Source organism: Macaca thibetana, chromosome 14, assembly GCF_024542745.1.
Source record: "Macaca thibetana thibetana isolate TM-01 chromosome 14, ASM2454274v1, whole genome shotgun sequence".
NCBI classification, from domain to species: domain Eukaryota; kingdom Metazoa; phylum Chordata; class Mammalia; order Primates; family Cercopithecidae; genus Macaca; species Macaca thibetana.
This window is the reverse complement of record NC_065591.1, coordinates 13,488,767-13,510,296: the sequence shown is the minus strand read 5'-3', so window position 1 is coordinate 13,510,296 and position 21,530 is coordinate 13,488,767. Positions and strand designations below refer to the sequence as shown.

The following is a 21,530-nucleotide window of genomic DNA, read 5'->3' as shown; positions in this document are numbered from 1 at the left end:
TTTATAATACAGAGGAATATGGTTAAACAGTAAGTTAGAAAATTCATCAAGTAAAAGTGAGAAACTCCTTTTGAAGGAGGGCAGAAGCACAGTTGAGTTTAGAAAACATAGATTTTGGAGACAGGGCAAGTTGAGTTTACCCCTTCCCCCGTCCCGTATGCCTTTGGGTGACATAACCTTGCTGTTCCTCAGTCTCAGCATTGTAGAACTGTTAAGAGAATAAATGTTAGTGCATGTCAACACAAACAAAACACCTTCTACACAGTTCCTGGAACATAAGAAATATTCCATAAGTTTTAGTTCCTTTATAACTCATGAACATATGTGTAAGGACTTGTTTTGTATATACCATCTATTCTGTGTTTACCATATGTTTGTAAGCAAATTGACAAGAGAGGAGGCCTTCTGGATACAGTACTTTTCACCAGGAAGATGGGGGGCTGGGCATGCTCTAGAATTCTAAAACTCTGTGACTCAACTATGATTCTGAGGTTCTACTACTGAGTAGAGTCATCACTAAGGGCTCATCTCTAAAGGCTCCATGTGACTCTGGTGGAGAGGTAGGCCATGATCTGGGCAGCAATGTTTGCTCACTCTTTCTCTTACTAGAGTTCTGCATTGAATCATGGAGTCACCATCCCAGGAAAAAAGGCCAACTCACGTCATCAATGTAAAACCAAATGAAACTGTATGGACTGCATTTCCCTACAGACCTCATAGCTCTCTGCTGGATTTTCTGAAGGGAGAGCCAAGAGTCTTGGGGGTAAGTCCTCTCCAATCAATAGATCCTCCCAAAGGGAAGGAAAGAAGCTCATTTATTCATGTATGTCTGCAGAGATACCTCTGTGCTATTATTTTCAGGGAGGGAGTTAATTCTACTTTTCCCCCTTCACGTTTCATGAGAAATTAGTACTGATCTTTGAATCCCAGCAGAGGGGGAAGCAAGAAACTAGTATAACTTTTTAAAATATCTCATTGAGGAAGTGACTTCAGGGTGTGGTGGAACCTCCCTTGAAGCTAAGAAACCTTAAGTGCAGAAGTTTGACTTCCCCTTCGTGCTCTTAAAGGAACTGGGAGTGCTTCAAAATCCATATTCAAAGCTCCACAGTGAACCAAATGATAAGGCATATACAACGTTTTTCATCACAAATGCACCCAGGGGAGAGCTGTATGCACAGCCTCCATCCTTTGTACAAACAGCAAAAATCATTACTTGGGGTGCCATAGCCCAGAGATGTGGCCTGGGGACAAAATCTAGACTGCTAGAGAAGTTGCGCCCTGAGAACCACTGCTGCTATTCTTTTCCCTGCAGACTCCTGCAAGCTGATAGGCCCACTGGCCTATTCTCCTCCCTAGTTGGGTCCTTGGATGAACGGAAGGTGAAATACAAGCTCATCCCAGGTTCTCCACTCATCAGACTTTTAAAACTTTTAGACAACTGGAATAAGCCCCAATTCCAAAAGCCTATACTGAATGCTGGAAAATGCGGGGGTGGGGGCTGTTAGGATAATAATAGGAAACAGGTGAGACAGAAGAAAAACAAAATGTAAAGGTGAATAGTTTGTAGTCCCTGTGCTCAAGAAGCTTATAATCTGGGGGTAGTCAGACACGTACTCAAATCTGTCTGATATAAGATTAATTGGTAACCCCAGGGAGGAGAGAAAATAATAAAGAATAAAAGTGAAGGATTTGAAGTTGAAGGATCCAGGCAAGCAAAGTGAAAAGGAAACACATTGAACTGAGTCTCTTAACAATCTGAGAATGATTGACAAATAAGAGAGGAAGGCATTTGGATGGAGGGAAAAGTGTGCCATGGAGGCACACCCTGAGGGACCTGGGGTAGCCCACAGGGGCTTGGATACTTGTAACCTCATGTACCCATTTCTCTCCTCACAGGCTACCCAGATCCTGCTTGCTCTAATCATTGTGGGCCTTGGAACTATGTTTGTACTTAATTACATCCGTTTCTCCCAAAGATTTCCCCTTGTTGTCCTCACGGGATATCCATTTTGGGGAGCACTTATTGTGAGTACTTTAGAAGCTTTGGAGAAATTGCTGTAAAGATAGATTTGAACTGCTTCACGTGCTAGGGTAATGAATTCCATAGATACGGCCCTCCAGGAGACCAAAAAAGGCAGTTCCCTTCATGGCAAAAGCAGCAACTCCATTTGGTCATTGCACTACCATCATCATTGTAATAACTACTCTCAGCTGCTTGAAAGTTTCCAAAGCTCTTGTGTGTATAGTAAGACATTTGGTCCTCACTACTAACCCGGGAGACTAGATGCACAAATATCCTACTTTCTCCTTTGCAAATAAGGAAACTGAGCCCAAAAGTAGAGAATAACCAAACATATCTAGCTAGCACTCATGAAATCACAGACTCTGAAAGCTTTAAAAGAATTTTAAGATTATCATCGCTCATCCTCCTTCTTAGCCCCAGAGACAATTTTATGAGTGGCACTCCTCTAGATAATCATATAGCCATAAATATTATTCTTAGTACAATGCTATTTCTATCCATTCTCCACAGCCTGGATTCCTAATTTTGTGCCATAATAGTTAAGGACAGACTCATTATAGCTTCTCCTGCTGTAACATACACTCCTGAGAAGACAGCAATATTACCATCTGTTTTAGTTGTTATATTCTGAGAATCTAGAATCATGCTTGAGGCATAGTGTGCATGAACGAATGAAGGAGTCAATCAATCAATCAATGAACAAATAGGTAAAATAATGAATAAATTAGGCCACTATCTCTAACTATTAAAAATCCATAGTCTCTTTTGATAAACAGAAATATTCCATGCCTTTTCTATAATGTGCATTTCAGAAACAACCAGCAGTGTTTTCATTTTCCCAATATACATAATGTAATATTCAACATGATTTTCAAACTTTACATGCCATACTGTAGAAAATCAAACAGACCAACCCCTCACTTTCTCATTTCACAAGAGAATTGTCCCAGTGTGACTCTGTGTAATCTGCATGTGTGAGTTAAAATGAGGTTCTGGCCTGCTGCTTTTGAAAACTCTACTTTTCACTTAAAGGATATTTATTGAGCACATACCGTGTCCTCGATAGCATCCTAGGTGCTGAGACTGAGAATACTGGAAAACAGCTCCTCTCTGAGAGAAGTGGTGAATTGTTCTTAGATTTAGACAGTTTGTCATCTAACTGGGAGACTAGACATGAAAAAGTCAAAAGTAACCCCAAATATTTGTTCCTACATTTGTGTCAAGTACTCTAAGAGAAGAGTTCCAGGTGCCATGTGAAGGTTTAACAGAGGACTCACCTGACCACGGAGGTCAGGGAAGTGCTTTCTGCATAGCTGCTCACTAGGCAAAGTGGGAGAAAAGCATCCCTGGCAAAGATAAAGCATGAGCCAAGGGCTTGATGTGGGAAAGAGTAACCAAAAGAAGACCAACGAATCTATCGTGATGGCACAAAATGAGGCTATAAAGGTAGAGTGTAACCAGGTTGTGCCAACCCGTTAGTCATGTTAAGAACATGGAACTTCAATGTGAAAGCATGGGAAATCCACTGAAAATTTTTAAAGAGGATAGAGACATTTGAAGACTTGTTGAAGTATCATTGTGTTTCTCGAGTGAGAAATTAATTCAATTATAACAGTAAACTTAGGAGAATCCAATGAGAGGAGGCTGCAATCACGTGGATGAGGGATGAGGAAGGAGTTTCCCTGAACTAGTTTGGCGGCAATGGAGCTAGAGATGGAAAGCCTTGAGAGTGACTTGGAGGTAGAAATGACAGGACTTGGCAATCCAATGTGGGGAGTGAAGTGGAGGGAGGTATCAAAGGTAACTTTCTGATCTCCGCAAGTCAGCTGCAGATCCTTGGACTCTAAGACCCAGATGTCCCCAAGGTCCAAGTCAGTTCCCACAGGGAAAGTTCCCATCCTCAGAACATTAAAAAAGTAAGGGGCTCCACATGGAGTGACAGAGTTCTCATTTTCCTGAGGTGGCACTAGGTTCTACACTCATGGGAAATGAGGGACTCTGATAACTACACTAGGTATCAGTCCCCGTATCAGCCTTTAGAGGGGTCTTCCTTGAGAAAATCTCCCTTCACCTGCTCAGAACAGGCACAGTTCCTCTTCTTCTCTTCAAGACCCAGAGCTCAGGAATCTTTTTTTGGAGCCCCAGTTGGACCAAACATCTGGGTGGTGTCCTCTGGATCTTAGAGGAGCCTGCTTGTCCCAGCTGACCCTGGCAGAGAGTGCTTGTTCAGTGCTGAGTGAATTCAGCCGAGTTTCTTCCTACCCTACCTATGCCTACCTTCCCTACTCCCTGATGCTCAGGTGGAAAAATTGGATGGTCTTGGAGATTCAAAAACAGATATTTTGTGAATCCAAGAGAAATTATATTGCAAGGTGGTCAAACACATCACCTGTTAACTTTTGTCTCTTGTCTTCTTAACAGTTTATTCTTACAGGATATTACACAGTAACCGATACGAAGTCAAAAATTCTGGTAAGTCACTTAAACTACATAAATTTTGAAATCTTCTATTGTTTTCTATCATCTTTATGTATAAAGCCTTTAGTAAAGTTAACTGTCAGGAAAATCTGTACATGTCAAAGTTGCAGTTCAGATCATCCCTATTTGCCAGTGCCACTCTTTGCCCCACAGACATTCTTACACTGGTTCCCATTTCCCTGGTCAAGTAAACTAAAAGAGTTGTTTATGGGAAACCATTCTGTACCCCTGTAATTCACTGTTTGTAATTAGGGGTAATTCCCTGCCCTGCACTCCCAGGACCCAGAAATATTGGACAACTGCTGAAGACATTTTTGGTCATTACAATTGGTGTTATTGGCAACAAGTGAGTAGAGGCCAGGGACATTTCTAAGCATCTAAAATGCACAGGGCAGCCTCCCCACAACACAAAAATTAGACAACGAAAAATGTTTATAGTACCAAGGTTGAGAAACCTTGCTCTAACCAAACTCAATCCTAAGATCTCAGTAATTCTTCCTCCCAATCCTAGCCCTATCTCCAATACCAACCGAGGCTTTTCTTTAGAGCCTGTCCAAGGTCTGGAAAAAAGAGTTTGGGCATCGATGCTGGATTGTTCTAGGATTGAACCAAGGCTATCACTCACTTCTCTGTTAACCTGAAGGGAAAAGTACCTACTTCCAAGGGTTATTTTGAGGGTTTAATGAGACATTACTTATAAAAGGCAGGATGATGCTTAAATGTTCATACTCCTTTCTAACCACTCTGATCTCGTTTAAGGTCCTGGGGATGTGGGCCTCTCTGAAAGTCAGTTTAACTCTGTTCTTATGGTCCTCTGCCAATTTCCTCTAGGGATAGTTACAAGCCATAGAGACATTCTGAGGGGAGGGGGAATAAATGTTTCCACCCCTGCTTATGGAAACACATGCAGACAATGAGGATGAAGCCCCAAATGGTGTTCTCCCTGTATTGACTTCCTTCCAGAGTTGAGAAATAGACTATGGGTAAGGAAAACCTACTCCTGACTCACTGAGAGCTATACAGATGGAGATGGGCAGGAATGATGGGGGCAGGATGCTGATCCAGGCATCAGAAGACCTGACTTTTCATCACAGCCTTTTCACAAACCGTGAAAGTGATTGCTCACAGTCACTTACTTCCTGAAGTCCATTTATCTGTAAAATGGGGATAACAACAAATGTCCTTCCTACATCACAAAAGTATAATGAGAATCAGAAGAGAATAGGCTGGGCATGTTCTTTGTAAAGCCCAATACACATGAGGGATTGATTATCTAGAGATCTTAGTCTGTAAAATGTCCTATGGGAGCCAAAATAGAGTCTTGAGAAAACAAGGGCACTAAAGACCAAGAGAGAGATGGCCTATCTATATGTTCCTGTGCATTTTTCTGCCAAAGTGCCTATTTGCAATTAAAAACCTGGGACTGAGGTAAATATTAAGTCACAAGTACACATTTGAGGTTTGCCACATCAAGCCACAAACTGTTCCAGAAAGGACTGGCTGTGTAAATGCATCATTGTATTTTCCACCACAGTAGTCATAAGACAATCAATGAAGGTACAGCAAATACCTGATAAATGGAAAGGGGAAGCTTTTCTTTATTTTTCCTTAAAAGAGTGATATCAGTCCTGGGAGTGGGTAGGAAGGAAAAAATCGGATGATCCCTTTCCTTTAAAGGAACTCAGATATACATACCCCACCCACCCGCCACTCCCTCTCCCACAAAAAATAGGAATGAATAAAAGGAATTGGGTGGGGCAATGTGAAATATTCTTATTGGAACACTGAGTTCAAGAAAGAACACCTTTAAACTCCAGTCCAAATAGGTTAACATCTTTAAATGTTCATGATTCTGTTGATTATCGCTTGAATTCTCCCAGGGAATGACTGTAAACTGCGTGATTGCAGGATGTCACCTCTTTTGTTCATTTTTGTGTCTCCACCAGGGCCTAATGCAGTACTCACACGTATCTGGTGCACATTAAATATTTATGAAATAAATGAATAAATGGGTACTACCCTAAAAGGTGACACATTCACATTTTTAAAGGCAGAAATTGAGATTCCAAGAGATTCGGTTGCTTGCATAAGGTCCCAATGAAACTTGGACTTGAAATGAGGTTTCATTTCCAAGCAAATATATTTGCTAACACATTGTACTGCTTCCAGATTATGAAAGATGGTGGGGATAAAACGAGATAAAATGGGATGAAATGAACATTTTCTTTAGCATTAGCCATAGAGCATCCTTGGCCCATTCTAAAACTTGGTTTGTCTTCTGACTTTAATGAGTCAGAATTTAGTTTATTAAGCCTTCCAATCATACTGACCTGATAGAACAACTCTTCCCTGAGAAGTATCTGGAAAGATAAAAGCATTAAGAATTTCTTACAAGGTATTTTTGCTTTGGTTTTGATTTTGTTTATTTTATTATTTTTTAATTATCTTTCAGGGTCAAGGTGTCACGAGCATGAATGTTATCAGTTCCTTGGTTGCGATAACTGGGATTACTTTAATCATTTTCAGCTATAGACATCAAGACAAGTACTGCCAGACGTCTTCTGTTGAAGAAATATGTGTTTTGGGTAGAACTCTTTTCATTGTAAGTGGTCTTATTTTGCATGATGAATCTCTAAAATCTTATGTGAACTGTGTCCGTGATGTAATGATTCATTGATTTTTATTTTATTAACTGAAGTTGTGTGAGCATTTGAACTGACGGTTGAGAAGGGTACTGTGGGGTTATTGTTGCAATGATTAAGGAGCGATATTTTCTGGACTTGAATCCTGTTCGCATAAGTTTGTTACCTTGGCCTAATATTGTATTCCCTCTAAGACTTGGTTTTCCTCAAGTGGAAAATGAACATAATAAGAATGCTTACCTCATGGGTTGTTGTGAGGATTGCTTAAATTAAAACAGTACCTTGCACGGTTAAATAGTTAATAGGTTTAGCTAATACAATTATTATGGACACAGATGATTGAATTAAATATTACTGTTTCAGCATTAATGAACAAAATGATCTAAAAGTTTGCTCAATAACACTAAGATCAAAATACAGTGGGGGAAGGTATTTAGAAGTCATTTAATAAAGTAAGGATTTTTATAAGCTTAAGACATATATTATTTCACATAATTGTAGCAATTTTATTCATTAAAGCAGATGAGAGATCTTTTACCAGGAAATGTAATTGTCTGTACAATTTAAAGTGTTTATCTAACAAGTAATCAATGACATTATTTTTAAGCATGTCAGTGACTCCAATAGGTCTTTCTCTCTAGTTCCCTAAGCAAGTCCTGGGGTTTTATTTTATTCCTATCAGCTATATCTTGAGGCTTGGGTTCTACAATTTGAAGACTATTTGAATCTGCTGAAGGGAAATAAAGTGGAATCACAGAAAATGGTCCTCCTCAGTAAATAAGAAATGAGAAGCTAGCTCCTGAATACAAGAGTTTATTTAATCCTCACAATCACTCAGTGAGATGGTCCTAGGGACCCTCTCATGTGTTCTGAGATAAATTCTGAAATTAGGCTTATGAGAGATTACTAAAGAAAGCCAGAAAACAACATAAGCAATAAAACCCTGTTCTAAGTGGGCCAAGAACATGAGACAATATTATAATTCTTGGCCATTGCCGAATGGACAGGAGCCTACTACTGTTTGTTATGTTGGTATATACAAGGAAGAACTTGTATATACAGAAAGGGTTAAATCTCCAGATATAGGAAATTCTGCTATTTCCTACTCTCCATGGATGGATATTGCAAGATTAGTTACCTGCATACAGAACCATGAACAGTCTCTTCCTGGTTCTCACTTATATAACTTAACAATTTCTTGCTGTAACCCAAACATCATAAGCTAAAAGAGCCAAAACAGTGGGCTTTAGATGTCTCTTGGGCTGACCCCTGTCCTAAAGACCAATCTATTTTCTATACTGTGGCCAGAGTAATCATTTAAAAATATAAATCTGAGCAATTACTTAATGGCTTCCTGTAAAACATCTGATGATTAAGACCCATATCTTAAGGGCCTTACCAAACTCTGTAACACCTATCCTACCCACCTTTCTGACATTATTCCAGGACTTCATTCTTCTCACTCCACACTCCGGCCACTTCCTAGAATCCCTTAATGTGTCAAGTATCCACGGCCCCAAGATGATCATAGGATCAGCTTCTTCCTGCTTTGAAGGGTCACCAGGCCAGTTACACAATTAACTCATCCTCATACTTAAATCTCAACTGAAATATCACTTCTTTAAGTTCTTCCTGACCACACCTCTACGCTCATATCTGCATAGACCCCCATTATAGTAGTGCATTGCTCGCAATCCTTCTTCACAGCATTTATCACAATTTAGTTAAGTAAATAATTACCTAATTACTTCTTATTGTCTGCCTCCCTTACCATGATGTAAGTTCCACAAAATCCAAGACCAGGTATATCTTGTTCAATGGAGAAAGTGAGTAAATTGCATACAATGGGGTCTTCATACATTTCAGTTTTACCAACACATATTGAATATCTAAGATTTTTGGTGTACTGCAGGGAAACCAAGATTCAGAAATACACTGGGTTCAAGCAATTCTCCTGCCTTGGCCTCTCGAGTAGCTGGGATCACAGGCATGCACCACCAGGTCCAGCTACTTTTGTATTTTTAGTAGAGACGGGGTTTCTCCATGTTTGTCAGGCTGGTCACGAACTCCCAACCTCAGTTAATCTGCCTGCCTTGGCCTCCCAAAGTGCTGGGATTACAGGCATGAGCCACCGCGCCCAGCCCGACCTTGGATCCACTTTAACCCAGGTCTTTCTGTCTTCATAGTTTAAACTTTTGAGGCACCATAAGGTACCATGTTACTTCTCAATCTAAACATTACCTTAAAGCAAAATGGGCAAAATGGCAATCTGTGGGCTACATCCAGCCTGTATGTATGTTCTATCTGGCTTTTTAGGGAAAAACAAACAAAATAGGCATTATGGTATCCATGTTCCTACAGGACAACAATTGGCTGGAATTGATGCCTCCTATGAATGCTATTACTCTCTACTGTCTCCTTGTTTAGTTCACAATGGTTGCCCAGCTCCCATGGACACTGGAGTTTGTTATCCCTGCCTTATCAGAAAGACATAAGATGAAACTTGTGCATGTCTGATGGCTACAGAACCATCCAACATATAGTTTTCCCATACTTGGTGATACAGTGTAAGGGGTTCTCAGCTTACATATTTAAAATAACCACTCTCATTTCAAATGCCATTTATTTCTCCTCATTATTTGCAGGGAATTTTGTCAGTCTTACTGATCATCAGCATAGCAGAGCTCAGCATCTCTGTGACTATTGCATCCTTTAGAAGCAAGTGCTGGACACAGTCAGATGAGGTATGTTCTGATGTCTCTTAATATTATTAAGAGAACAGGTGCCTGTTCCTGTTGGGATACTGCACACGATGATGTCTGGTTTATTAGCAGGAAGAGCAGCAAGCTCAGATGCTGAAGTAAAACATCTAAATTTAGGAAGGTCAGAGAGGCGCAAGCTTAAGATTGAAGCTCACCCCACCCTCTGAAACAACTATGCTTTCCCTTCTTGTACTATCTGCTTTATACTCAGTCATCTTTGTTCAGACATAGCTCTTTATGTCCCTGCCAAAAATATGTAATATCAGACTTAATGGGATCCCAAGTTACTGTGACATGGGGTGTGTATTCTTGGATCATAAGATGTGTGACACAGTTCCACCACCAGAAAAGAGGTAGGGAAAAAACCTATTAATACTGATACTACATAGTATTTACAATAATTGTTATAGTTTATATTTACAGAATTCTGACTATGTCAGTCACTGTTTTAATCACTGAGCACCAACTTAATCTTAACAAAACTATAACATCCTTATTTTATATATGAAGGAAGTAAGGCACAAAGAGGCTGAATAACCTCTCCAGTATCATATAACATCAGGATTCTGACCCTCGTGGTGTGTCTCCAGAGCCTGCCTGCTAAGTCCCCAATACCAGTACAGGCCTTGTGATTCGTGGAGTTTTCATTTCTCTCTTCTTGTTTACATCAACTTTATAGAAGTATCATTTATAAACAACAAAATGTACCTATGTTGAGTTACCATCACAATCAAGGTATATAGTGCATTCCTATCATCCCAAAAGGTTCACTGAACCCCTTTGCAGTCAATGTCCTCATCACCTAGATTGGTTTTGACTTTCCAAAATTTCATACTCATGGAATCATAAGTAAGTACTCTCTGTATATGGCTTCTATGGCTTCTTCCACACAGAAATATGTTTTTGAGAGTCATCCATGGTGTTGCCTCTATCAAGAATCCATTCCCTTTATGTATGGGTACATCACAATTTGTTTATCAATTTACCTTTTTTTTTTTTGAGTCGAGACCTCACTCTATCACCCAGGCTGGAATGCAGTGGCACTATCTCGGCTCACTGCAGCCTCAATCTCCTGGACTCAAGCAACGCTTCCACCTCAGCCTCCCAAATAGCTGGGACTGCAAGCATGCGCCACCACCCCCAGCTAAATTTTTTTTTTGTATTTTTTTGTAGAAATAGGGTTTTGTCATGTTGCCCAGGCTGGTCTCAAACTCCTTGGCTCAAGTGATACACCCACCATGACCTTCCAAAGTTCCGGGATTACAGGTGTGTGGCACTGCTCCCGGTCCATTTACCTTTTGATGGGTATTTAGATTGTTTAAAGTTCTGAACTATTATCAATAAGTTACTGAGAATATTTGAGTTCATATGTTTATGTGGACATATTTTTGTTTCTCCTGGAGTGTTGCATCTAGGATTTGATTGTGAGATCGTATGGTAACCAGATGTTTCACTTTATAAGAAAATATCCAACAGTTTGTCAAAGTGGCTATATTGCTTTCCATTCTCATCAACAATGTGTGGGAGGGACAGTTGCTCCACGTCATCATGAACACTTGAAACTGTCAGTTTTATCAATAATTTAGCTATTTTAGTGCGTATGTAGTGGCACCTCATTGTAGTTTTAATTTACATTTCCCTGATGACTAATGATGATGAGACTCTTGCTATATGTTTATTATCCATTTGTGTATCCTCTTTTGAGATGTATGTTCAAATATTTAGCTGTATTTTATTGGAATATCATCATCTTATTGGCCTTATAGCAGCCTAATTAATTCTTAATACAAATCCCTTACAAATATTTGTTTCACTCTGTGATTTGCCTTTTCATTTCAATAGCTTCTTTCAAAAAACTAAATTTGATGAAGTTCCATTTATCATTTTTGCTTTTATGGTTATGGTTTTTTTGTGTGTTGTTTAACAAAGTTTTCCCTACCCCCAAGTCATGAAGGTTTTCTTCTCTCTTTTCCTACAGAAGTTTTATCATTTCAGATTTTCTGTTTACATGTATGGTCCATTTTAACTTAACTTTTGCATGCAGTTGTAGGGTAAGGTTAGAAGTTAATGCACATCCCCCCTCATGGAGATATCCAGTTGTTATAACGCCATTTGTTGAAAATGCAATGCTTTCCTCCAGCACTGTGGTATTTTTGTTGAAAATCAATTTACTTATTACTTATTTTAGGTCTCTTCTGGATACTTGATTTTGTTCCTCTGGCCAATATGTCTATCCTTGCACGTATTCTACACTCTCTTAATTTCTGTACCTTTAGAGTAATTCTTCTGCATTGTGGTGAAATATATATGACATAATATTTATCATTTTAGCCATTTGTTCAAATCATTGAATACATTATTAATGTTGTGTAACTCTCACCACTATCTATGCCCAAAAATTTTTCATCATCCCCAACACAAACTCTGTACCACGAAACAATCACTCCCTGATTCTCCTCCCAATTGCCCCTGGTATCCTCTATCCTACTTTCTATATTATGGATTTGCCTTTTCTAGAGACCTCATATAAGTGGAATCTTACAATATTTTTCCTTCTCTAACTGGCTTATTTGAATAAGCATAATATTTTCAAGATTAATCCATGTTGTAGCATACATCAAAATTTCATTCCTTCTATGACTAAATAAAATTCCATTTTGTGTATATACCACATTTTGCTTAGCCATTAATTTGTTAATGGACACAGAAATTCCTGCCTTTTGCATATTGTGAATAACGCCGTTATGAACATAGGTGTAAAAATATCTCCTCAAGTCCCTGTTTTCAATTCTTAGGATACATATTTATGAGTGAAATTGCTGGGTCATATGGAAGTTCTATGTTTAACGTTTTGAGAAAATGCCAAACTGTTTTTCACATTGGTTGCACCATCTTACATTTCCACCAGTAGGGTACAAGGATTCTAATTTCTCCACATCTCCATCAATACCAACCAACAGGGGAAAAAGGAGAGCAATTATTTTCAATTTTCAATTTATGATTGACACATGGTAATTGTACTATATATAGGGTGCAGTGCGATGCTTCAATGCATGTTACATTTTCTAACGATCAAATTATGGTAATTACCACATTCATCACTTTAAACATTGATCATTTCTTTGTAGTGACAACATTCAAAATTTTCTCTTCTAGCCTCCTGGAAATATACACTACATTGTTACTTGCTATAGTCACGCTACTATGTATAGAACTTATTCTTACTATCTATAGTAAGTGGGAACTTATTCTTCCTGTTTATAATTTTATACCCATTGACCAATCTTTCCTGGTCCTCCCAACCTCCCTACCTTCCCTAGCCTCTGCTAACCACTATTCTAGTCTTCACTTCTATGAAATCAACTTTTTTAGATTCCAAATCTGAGTGAGATCATGCAGTGTTTGTCTTTCTCAGCTTGGCTTATTTCACTTAATATAATGTCCTCCAGGTTAATTCATGTTGCCACAAATGGCAGACTTACATTCTGGTTTATGGCTGAATAGTATTCCACTGTTTGTGTGTGTGTATACATTATATATGTAATATATAATGTATGTATAATATACATATATTACATTTTCTTTATTCATTTATCTGTAGATAAGCATTTAGGTGGATTCCTTATCTTGGCTCTTGTGAATAGCACTGCAATAAATATGGGAGCACTGATGTTTCTCCAACTGTCTTCATTTCCTTTGAATATATACCCTGTAATGGGATTGCTGGATCATATTTGTTTTTATCACGGCCATCTTTCTTTTCTTTTCTTTCTCTTTCTTTTTTCCCTCCCTCCCTTTCTTTCTCTTTCTTTCTTTTTCTTTCTTTCTTATACAAAGACTCTGTCACTTAGGCTAGAGTGGCACAAGATCACAGCTCACCACAGCCTCAAACTCCTGGGCTCAAGCGATCTTCCTGTCTCGGTCTCCTGAGTAGCTGGGACAAAAGGCATGTGCCACCACACCCAGATAAATTTTTATTTTTGTAGAGACAAGGTCTTGCTATGTTGTCAGGGCTGGTCTTGAACTCCTGCCTTTAAGCCATCCTTCCACCTTGGCCTTCCGAACTGCTGGGATTAAAGGCATGAGTCACCGCACCCAGCCCGACATAATGGCCATCTTAGCGGGTATGAAGTGGTATCTTACGCTTTTGATTTGCTTTTACCTAATAATTTCATGTTGAGCATCCATGTACACATCTTCTTTGGAGAAATATTTTTTATGGTATTGCCTGTTTCTTAATTGGGCTGGTTTTTTTGTGGTTGTTGTTGAATTATAGAGTTCTTTATATATTCTGGATCTTAGTCCCTTAGTAGATAAATGATTTGCAAATATTTTCTCCTATTCTGTAGGTTGTCTTTGCACTTTCTTGACGACCTTTTGATGCACAAAAGTTCTTTATTTTTATGAACTATAATTAATCTATTATTTTGTTGTTGTTTTCTGTGCTTTTCTTGTCACATCCATGAAATAATTCCCAAATTGTCATGAAGATTTCTTCTAATTTTTTTTCCATGAAATGTATAGTTTTAGCTCTTAGGCTCAGTGTTTGATTGATTTTGAATTACTGTTTGTGTATGGTATAAAGTAAGGGTTCAACTTTATTATTTTGCATGTGGATGCCCAGTTATTCCAGCATATGTTGAAAAGATTCCTTTCCCCACTGAATATCTTAGTGTCTATGTTGAAAACTGATTTACTATATATGTGATATATGTGAGCATTTATTTCTGAATGATTCCATTGGTCTATATATCTTCCCTTATGCCAGGTAATATATTGGTTTTTTAGTTTTGTTTTGTTTTGTTTTTAAGATTGAGTCCTGCTCTGTCGCTCAGGCTGGAGTGCAGTGGTGAAATCTCAGGTCACTGCAAACTCTGCCTCCTGGGTTCAAGCAATTCTTCTGCCTCAGCCTCCCGAGTAGCTGGGACTATAGGCGCATGCCACCGTGCCAGGCTACTTTTTGTACTTTTAGTAGAGACAAGGTTCACCATATTGGCCAGGCTGGTCTCGAGCTCCTGACCTCAGGTGATCCACCTGTCTCGGCCTCCCAAAGTGCTAGGATTACAGGCATGAGCTACCGTGCCTGGCCCCATGTTGTTTTAATTAGTGTAGCTTCATAGTACGTTTCAAAGTTGGAAAGTATAATCACTCAAAGTTTATTATTCTTTTTCATTGTTGTTTTGGCTATTCAGGGCCTCTTAAAATTCCATATGAACTTGAGGATCCATTTTTCCATTTCTGGGAAAAAGACTGTTGGAATTTTGATAGAAATTGTATTGAATCTGTATATTTCTTTGAGCGGCGCTGACATCTTAACAATTTCAAATCTTGTTATACATGAACACAAGATGTCTTTTCATTTATTTAGGTCTTTAATTACTTTCAGCAATGTTTTCTATTTTTTAAGCATAGAGGTCTTTCATGCCCTTGGTTAGATTTATTCTAAAGTATATAATTATTTTAGGTGGCATTATAAATGAAATTGCTTTTTAAATGTTCTTTTTATATTGTTTATTGCTGTTATACAGAAACAACAATGATTTTTTTGGATTGCTGTTATATCTTCAACCTTGTTGAATTCCTTTATTAGGTCTAGTAACTTTCTTGTGGATTTGGGAGGATTTTCTATATAGGAAGATCATGTCATCTGAAAATAGAGATGGCCTTAATCTCTTCTTTTCTAATTTGGATGAATTTTATTTCCTTTTATTTTCTAATAGCTCTAGCTAGAGCTTTTAGTACAATATTGAATAGCAGCACTGAAAGAAAGCATTCTTATACAGTTCCTGATCTTGGGGGAAAGCTTTTAATCTTTCACCACTGAATATGAAATGAGCTGTGTGTGTTTTAAAAATAAACTTTACATATTGAGGAATTTTCCACCTCTTCCTAGTTTTATGAGAGGTTTTCTCATGAAAGGCATTTCATCAAATGCCTTTTCTACTCCAAGTGAGATGATTGTGTGTGGGTTTTCCAACATTATATTAATGTGATGTATTACATTTGTTGATTTTCTTATTGTACCATCCTTGTATTTTGCTTATGAATTTCACTTCATCATAGAATAATCCTTTTCAAATATTTTGTTGGCAATTTTTATATCTACACTTATAAAGGATATTAATCTGTAATTTTCTTTTCTTGTGACATAATTATCTGGTTTTGGTGTCAAGGTAATGGTGGCCTCATAGAATGCGTTAGGCAATTTTCCCTTCTCTTCAAGTTTTCAGAAGAGTTTGAGAATAATATTTTTTTTCTTTACATTTTGGTGGAATTCACTGGTGAAGCCATCTGATCCAGAAGTTTCCTTTGTTGGGAAGTTTTAGATTACAAATCTTTTTACTTGTTACGGATCTGTCAAGATTTTCTATTTCTTCTTGAATCATTTTAGGTAATTTGTGTGTTGCAAGGAATTTGCCCATTTCTTATACAGTATCTGATTTTTTGGGATACAATTTTTTATAGTATTCTTTTACAATACTTTTTCTCTCTATAAGGTCAGTAATAATGTCCTCACTTTTATGTCTTGTTTTAGTTGTTTTATTGTCTTTTTGCCTTTCAGTATATGTAAAGGTTTATCAATTTTGTTGATCTTTTAAAATAATCAACATTTGGGTTCATTGATTTTCTCTATTGTTTTTCAGTTCTCTATGGAGATTTCTCTTCTGCCCCACTAAAATTGTGCTAGAGTGATTCTCGAAATCAGATAGTGTAAATCTTCCAACTTTGTTCTTTTTCAAAATTGTTTTGGCTGTTCTAGGTCATATGAATTTCCATATAAGTTTTAGAATTAGTTTATTGATTCCTACAAAAATCTTGCTGGGATTTTGGTTGGAATTGTACTGAACCTATAGATAATTTATAAACAATTTACTTCCTAGTAATATGTAGTCTTCTGATCCATGTCCATGAAACATGTCAATATTTTCTTACATCTCATTTCATTTCACTCAGCATTATTTTATTATTTTCAATGTATAAGTCTTATGCATACTTTGTTAAATCTATCTGTAATTATTTCATTTTTTCTTGATATTGTACATAGTATTTTAAATTTACTTTTAAATGTTCATTCCTACATATAGAAATGCAATTTATTTTTATATACTGGTCTACTATGACCTTTCTAAACTAACTTATTAGTTCTCATAGTTTTTTTTTAATAGAGTTCCTAGAATTTTCTTAGTAGATAACCATTTTAAATATTAATAAAGACATTTTTACTCCCAAACTTTATGCCTCATTCTTCTTGCCCTATTACACTGTGTAGCCTCCAATACAATGTTTAAAATAAGTGATGAAAATAGTCAATCTTTCCTTTTTCTTGATCTTAGGATGAAAATGTTCAACATTTCACTCTTAAATATGATGTTATTTGTAGGTTTTTTACAGAGCAAATTTACTCTGTTATGAAGATTTTTAAAAATCATGAATGGGTATTGGCTTTTGTCATTTTTCATCTTATGCTTTCACCTTTATTGTATTATTTGTATACTATACAACTAGAGGAGAGTACAAACCCTGTTTTAAGCCCTTTAGAAACAATATTAAAGTAAGTTACTCATACTAAATTACTTTTCAATTGAATTCAGTGAATACAGATCTTTAATCCACTAATGGCATAGTAACATGCAAAGTACAACAGGGGATTCAAAAATAATAAAATATGTACCTTGATCTCAAGAAAAGGAAAGGAAAAGTGAACTCTACATTTACAGAGAAATTTCTCTGTGCCAGTTTCTGTGCTTGACAGTATTATTTCACATGATCTTTAGTCATAGCCACCCTGAAGTAGGAAAAAGGTGGTTATTAATACAAGAAGCATAGATCAGAGAGGAAAGCACAGGACCTTGGATTCAACTACAATGTTTAAATCCTTCCTAGGTAAACAGCTCTATGATACTGGTCTGGTTATTTAACATCTCTGAACCTCAGTTGCCTCAATTCTAAAAGAAGGATAATAACTTTATAGGGATGTCATACCAATTCTTTGGGATGACTTTGGAACTTTGTCTAGCATCTGGTAATCACTGAGTTCTCATTAATGATGAGGAAATTTAAAATCATAGCACTTAAGAGCTTGAATAAACAGAGAAACTATAATTCATTCTTCCAAACCTCTTTTTAAATGAAAGAATAAATTAAAATTCACATGGAACAAAAGTTTGAGGATTCTTAGAAATATAAAAATCTCTTCCAAAGTACCATTTATACTCACATAAATAGTCCTTCAATAGAGATGAAATATAGGTGTGAAAAACTAATTAGGAGAGTGGGAAATACAATGTATTATGTAAGAGAATGTGCAGATTCTCAATCTAGGCCTGCTATTAGCCCAACGAGGTAAGCATAATTAATTCATTTAATCACTGAGTTCTGATCCACTTCATCAAATAGAACAAGTAGTCTATTCTGACTCCATGAATTACCTCAGAAAGGTGTAACTCATGGAGTCAGAATAAAAAGCAGTAGGTTGTGCTTCAGTAACAACCTCCTAAAAATTATAATAATAACATGAGAACTAATGGAAAGCATTGCAGGTTGTATCAGATGCTGTCACTTAGCTGTTTAAAAAACTCCAATAGCTTTCTCTTATTTGTAAAGGAAAGTCCAAATTTCCTAGCCTAGCATACCATCTAATAATATCAGCAATATCTAACTGTTCACCCTCTGCCATCACACCATGCTGTATCACAAGCTTGTGTTTTTGTACCCGCTATTCCACTGCTGCTTCTACCTGGATTCTGACTCCTGTCTTATTTCATCTTACTGTCTATGCCTGAGTAATTCCTACTCAGTTGTTAAGATATAGATTAAATATTGCCTCTTCTGTAAAGCATTTCCAGGTTGTCTCAGAATCAGGTCATCTTCTATGTTTCCATAAAGCACTAAGTATCTATTTATACAATTGCATTTGCTGAATTGTATTACTATTATCTATTTATATGTTGATGTACAGATAATTGTGAGCACCTTAAGGGAAAAACCCACATATAACTGTCTTTGATTCCCAGCATTTAATTCATCTAGGTGATCAATAAACCATTACAGATTAAGCATGAATATATGAATATTGACTAGATGATATAAAATGTCTCAGAAGCTTTATAATATTAAGTATGGGAGGAATTTTTGAGGCAATCTTAATCAAATTCCTCTGTTTAATATTTGAAAAACTAAAAGGTGATGACTTTTCTAAAATAATACCAATAAGTTGATGGTAAAGGCAGGGCTGGCATTTGTTTTCTGCCTTCTCATTTAGATGTTATTTCCTATCTACTGTCTTAAGTCAGAGATGAAAAGTAACTTGGAAAAAAAAATCAGACATTATTCTGTCATATTAATTACTCTCATCCTTGGTTTTACAGGTTCTGTTTTTCTTGCCTTCGGATGTTACTCAAAATAGTGAACAACCTGCCCCAGAAGAAAATGCTCAATTACAATTTGTGCTTCAAGAAGAGTTTTCCAGTGATGATTCAACAACATATGCACACTCTGTTTTCTTTGGAGGCTATGCTTTCTTCAAGTTAAGACTCTCTAGAAGTCCTTTAGTCTCCCAACCAGGTAATAAAAGTACGGAATTTGTGCCAGATGAACAAAAGCAAAGTATCCTTCCATCTCCCAAATTTTCAGAGGAAGAAATTGAACTAAAACCTTTGCCTCCTACATTAGAGGAAAAGCCCTCAGAAAATATGCCCATTCAGCTAGACTCTACATTTAAACAAATGAAAGATGAAGATCTACAATCTGCTATTGTACAACCTTCCCAAACGCAAACCCAGTTTCCGCAGGACCAAGCTGTGTCACTCCAAGTTTTTCCATCCCATTCTATACTAAAACTCGAAGATCTACCACCTGAAGACTTGCCATCCCAAGCTCTACCAGTAGAAGGCCTGTCAGAACAATCCATGCCATCTAGGTCTACAACATCCCATGACAAACAGTCTTATAATCTGACAGCTAATGACCTGCCCCCTCAAGGCATACTATCCCAAGACACACCACCTCAAGATATGCTGTTGCCTGACATGACATCCCAAGACATGAAATCCCTAGATATGCTATCTCAAGACACATCATCCCACAACATGCCACCCCAAGACACACCTTCCCAAGATATGCTATCCCAAGCTCTATCAGCACATGCCATATTACCTGAAGCCTCAACACCCCATATTATGCAGTTCCCTAAAATACAACAGCTACTTCAGCAGCCCCCAGATCTTCAACCAGAAAACACCGAACCTCAAAACCAGCAAATTTTACAAATGTCATATCAAGATATTAGATCAGAAGTTACGGAAGAGACCAAAGAATGGAAATCTGAGAAGGAACTCCATAGAAGAAAATCCTCAAGACGGTATTCCTTAAACCAGCAAACCAAAGCCTTGCAATACTTAAGGAGATATTCTTTAGACATGCAAACCAAAGGCCATAAATCCTCAAAGAGGCGTTCCTTAGATCAGCAAAGCAAAGGCTGGCAATCTACAAAGCGGAAATCCTTAGACCAGCAAATCAAAGACTGGCTATCCCCAAAGAGGCACTCCATAGATAAGCAAGTTCAACTTAATCAAACTACAGAGCAACTCCCAGATCAACAAGCTGAAGATCAGCAAGCCAAAGGGGAACAATACCCAGAAGGACAATCTAAAGATGGACAAGTCAAAGACCAGCAGACTGATGAGGGGCAACCCTCAAAGAAGCAAATCCAGGATCAGCAAACCGAAGACCAGCAGACCCAAGAGAAGAAATCCCTGAAAGGACAATCCCAAAATGTTCGAGCCGAAGGACAGCAAGCTCAGGTGGAGAAAGTGCCAAAACTGTTATGCCAAGATTCAGAATCCCAAATACAGCAATACCAATACTGGCAATCCCCACAAAGGCAGTCTCCAGACTGGACAACCCAAGACTGTCAATCTTTTGGCCAAGAATCCCCTGAATGGATAACTCAAGGCTGGAGAAACAAAGATTATAAAGCAAGAGAATGGCAATTTGAAATGCAGCCCTGGCAAACACAGGATCTATTAGAGAAAGAAGCCCTAAAGCAGATAGCTCTATACCGAGAAGTCCAAACCCAGCACACAACAGCCCAACATAACCTAGAATGTCAAGCCAGTCAAGATAAAGACCAAGAAGACCTTCAATCCAGAGTTACACAGAAAGGAGATATATATACTAGAGACATCAAACCAGGGGACATGAAATGTACAGGGCAAGCCTCAGGAGACCTGCAATCAGAAAACGTGAAGCCAGATTTTCATTCTTCTTCTGGCCAAAGCTCAGTACAAGACACGTGTATAGGCTATTTGTCCCATCTAGATTCAGAACAAGATGTGCAGCCAAACACTTCAGCTTCCTCAAATTCATATAAAGAAGATGTGAATGTAACTTCTACTTCATGTGATCCAAAAGAGCAACAGCAATCTGAAGACTCTGACTAACATGCAGAATCTACCCAAGTGCCTCACTGCCCCCATTAATGGAATTAAATTAGGGAAAAACAATATTGTCACCTCCAACCTGCATACTCAATTGTGGTTGCTACCTAATTAGCTTACAAAAAAATGAAGGGCATGCTGAGCACTCAATTTGTTCTTACTTAAAATAAAATGACAACAAACCAAA

At 37.7% G+C, this 21,530-nt stretch overlaps 1 protein-coding gene across 1 annotated transcript; it reads left to right on the top strand.

The window, feature by feature from the left end:
• Positions 1-21,530, top strand: MS4A14 (membrane spanning 4-domains A14). Its single transcript, XM_050756899.1, is given in 7 exon segments — positions 1-763; positions 1,897-2,025; positions 4,445-4,495; positions 6,954-7,103; positions 9,789-9,887; positions 19,274-20,779; positions 20,781-21,530. Coding segments are annotated over 7 exon segments (2,145 nt in total). The 5' UTR covers positions 1-625; the 3' UTR covers positions 20,853-21,530.